Source organism: Fonticula alba (genome assembly GCF_000388065.1).
Source record: "Fonticula alba strain ATCC 38817 unplaced genomic scaffold supercont2.1, whole genome shotgun sequence".
Classification (NCBI taxonomy): domain Eukaryota; order Rotosphaerida; family Fonticulaceae; genus Fonticula; species Fonticula alba.
Window position 1 is genome coordinate 319,717 of NW_009242971.1, and position 1,659 is coordinate 321,375.

At 66.5% G+C, this 1,659-nt stretch overlaps 1 protein-coding gene across 1 annotated transcript in view; it reads left to right on the forward strand.

Annotated features, from left to right (window-relative positions):
* The window catches only part of H696_00062 (hypothetical protein), a 4,512-nt gene continuing 2,853 nt past the window's right edge, over positions 1-1,659 (forward strand). Inside the window, exons 1-5 of the mRNA XM_009493892.1 lie at positions 1-193; positions 355-585; positions 762-871; positions 985-1,111; positions 1,233-1,531. Of these exons, the coding sequence (XP_009492167.1) occupies positions 56-193; positions 355-585; positions 762-871; positions 985-1,111; positions 1,233-1,531 (905 nt within the window). The 5' untranslated portion in view covers positions 1-55. The remainder of the gene's footprint in view (positions 194-354; positions 586-761; positions 872-984; positions 1,112-1,232; positions 1,532-1,659) is intronic.

Here is a 1,659-nt window from a genome sequence, read left to right on the forward strand (position 1 = left end):
TTTCTCTTTTCCCCCTCTCCCCGCCTCTTCCGCGCTCCCCTTCTTTGTCCATAGCATGACTGGACCATTGCCTGATCCGGCCCCGCCGCTAGCCGCCGGCCCCGCAGCTGGCGCCGCCCCTGAGGAGTTTGACGTTGTGATTATCGGCGCCGGCCTCAGTGGCCTCTCTGCCGCCCGTCGGCTTCAGTCCCGCGTGCGTACCTGTCGCGGGTCTTGGCCCGTCCCGCTGCCGCTGCCGCCGCCGCCGCCGCCGCCGCCGCCTCCGGGCTGGTTCCGACCGCGTGCTGGCTCTTTCCCCCTGCCCTGTGTGCCCATCCTGACACCCACTCACCCGCACATGCAACGCACTCGCAGGGTCTCTCGGTCGCGGTGCTCGAGGCGCAGGACCGCGTCGGCGGCCGGCTTCTCACCAACGCCCCGATCGATTTGGCCGATGGCACCCAGTCGAGGCCGATCGACTCCGGCGGCGCATATGTCGGCCCCCGCCAGCGCCGTGTCCTCGGCCTGGCCAATGAGCTGGACGTGACGACGTACAAAATCTACGACCAGGGCAATGGGCTTCTGCGTATGAATGGCCAGGTTACCGTATGTTCGGGCTCATCCCCGCGCCCCCCAAGCAAGCACAAGCGCCCCCTCTCTCTTGGACCAGCCGTCTCTCCGCCCTCGTCCTCGCCCTCACACCCTTTCCCTCTCTCTCTCTCTCTCTCTCTCTCTCACACACACGCACACATGCACGCACCCCCTCTTCCTCGCTCCGTCAGATCTCCGAGGACCCCCTGCCGCACAGTGCCATTGCCCGGCTGGACCTCAACGACTTGATCCTCAAGACCGACAGCCTGATTGAGCAGCTGGAGGACAACTTCTGGGAAGGGTATGCCCGCCCGTGGGTCATTCTCTCTTCCGCTCCTCGAGATCGCACGACGCCTCCCCCTGCTTGGCGGCCTTCTAACGCTCCCTCTTCGCCCCCCCCCTCCCCCCTCGCAGTGCTCTTGCCAGCAAGCTCGACTCGATGAGCGCCGAGGCATGGATCACCACGACCGGCTGGACCCCCGAGGCCCGCGAGTATTACCGTGTCCTCATTCGGTCGATCACTTGTGTCGAGCCGCCCGAGGTATGAGCATGCGTCCTCCCTCCCGCCTCCCTCCTGCTTCTCTCTCTCTTTCTCTCTCTCTCGCTCTCTCCTCCCTGTCCCCGGCTGCCTTCTCTGACGGTCGTTTCGTCCCACATGCCAGGTCTCCTTCCTCCACTGGCTGGCTGGCATCCGGTCGGCCGGCGGCATGCGCCGGACTCTGGCCGGCGATGGCGGCGCACAGGAGCGCAAGATCATCGGTGGTGCGGCCCAGCTGGCGCACCGCCTGGCCGAGGACGTCCTCATGCCGGGCACCGTGCGTATGCTGCACCGGGTGATCAGCGTGCACTATGCCCATCCCGATTTGCCGTCCGCCGCCTCGGCCAGCGGCAGTCTCAATGTCGAGCGTCCGGAGGACGGCGCTCGCATTGCCTGCGAGAATGGCGCCATCTTCCTGGCGAAGTATGTTCCTCCCCCTGGGGTTTTCGCCCGTTCAACCCACCAACCGCCCGGCCCATGCGCACTCCTCTGACACCACCTCCCCACGGCTCTCCTCCTCCTCCTCCTCCTCCTCCTCCTCCTCCTCCTCC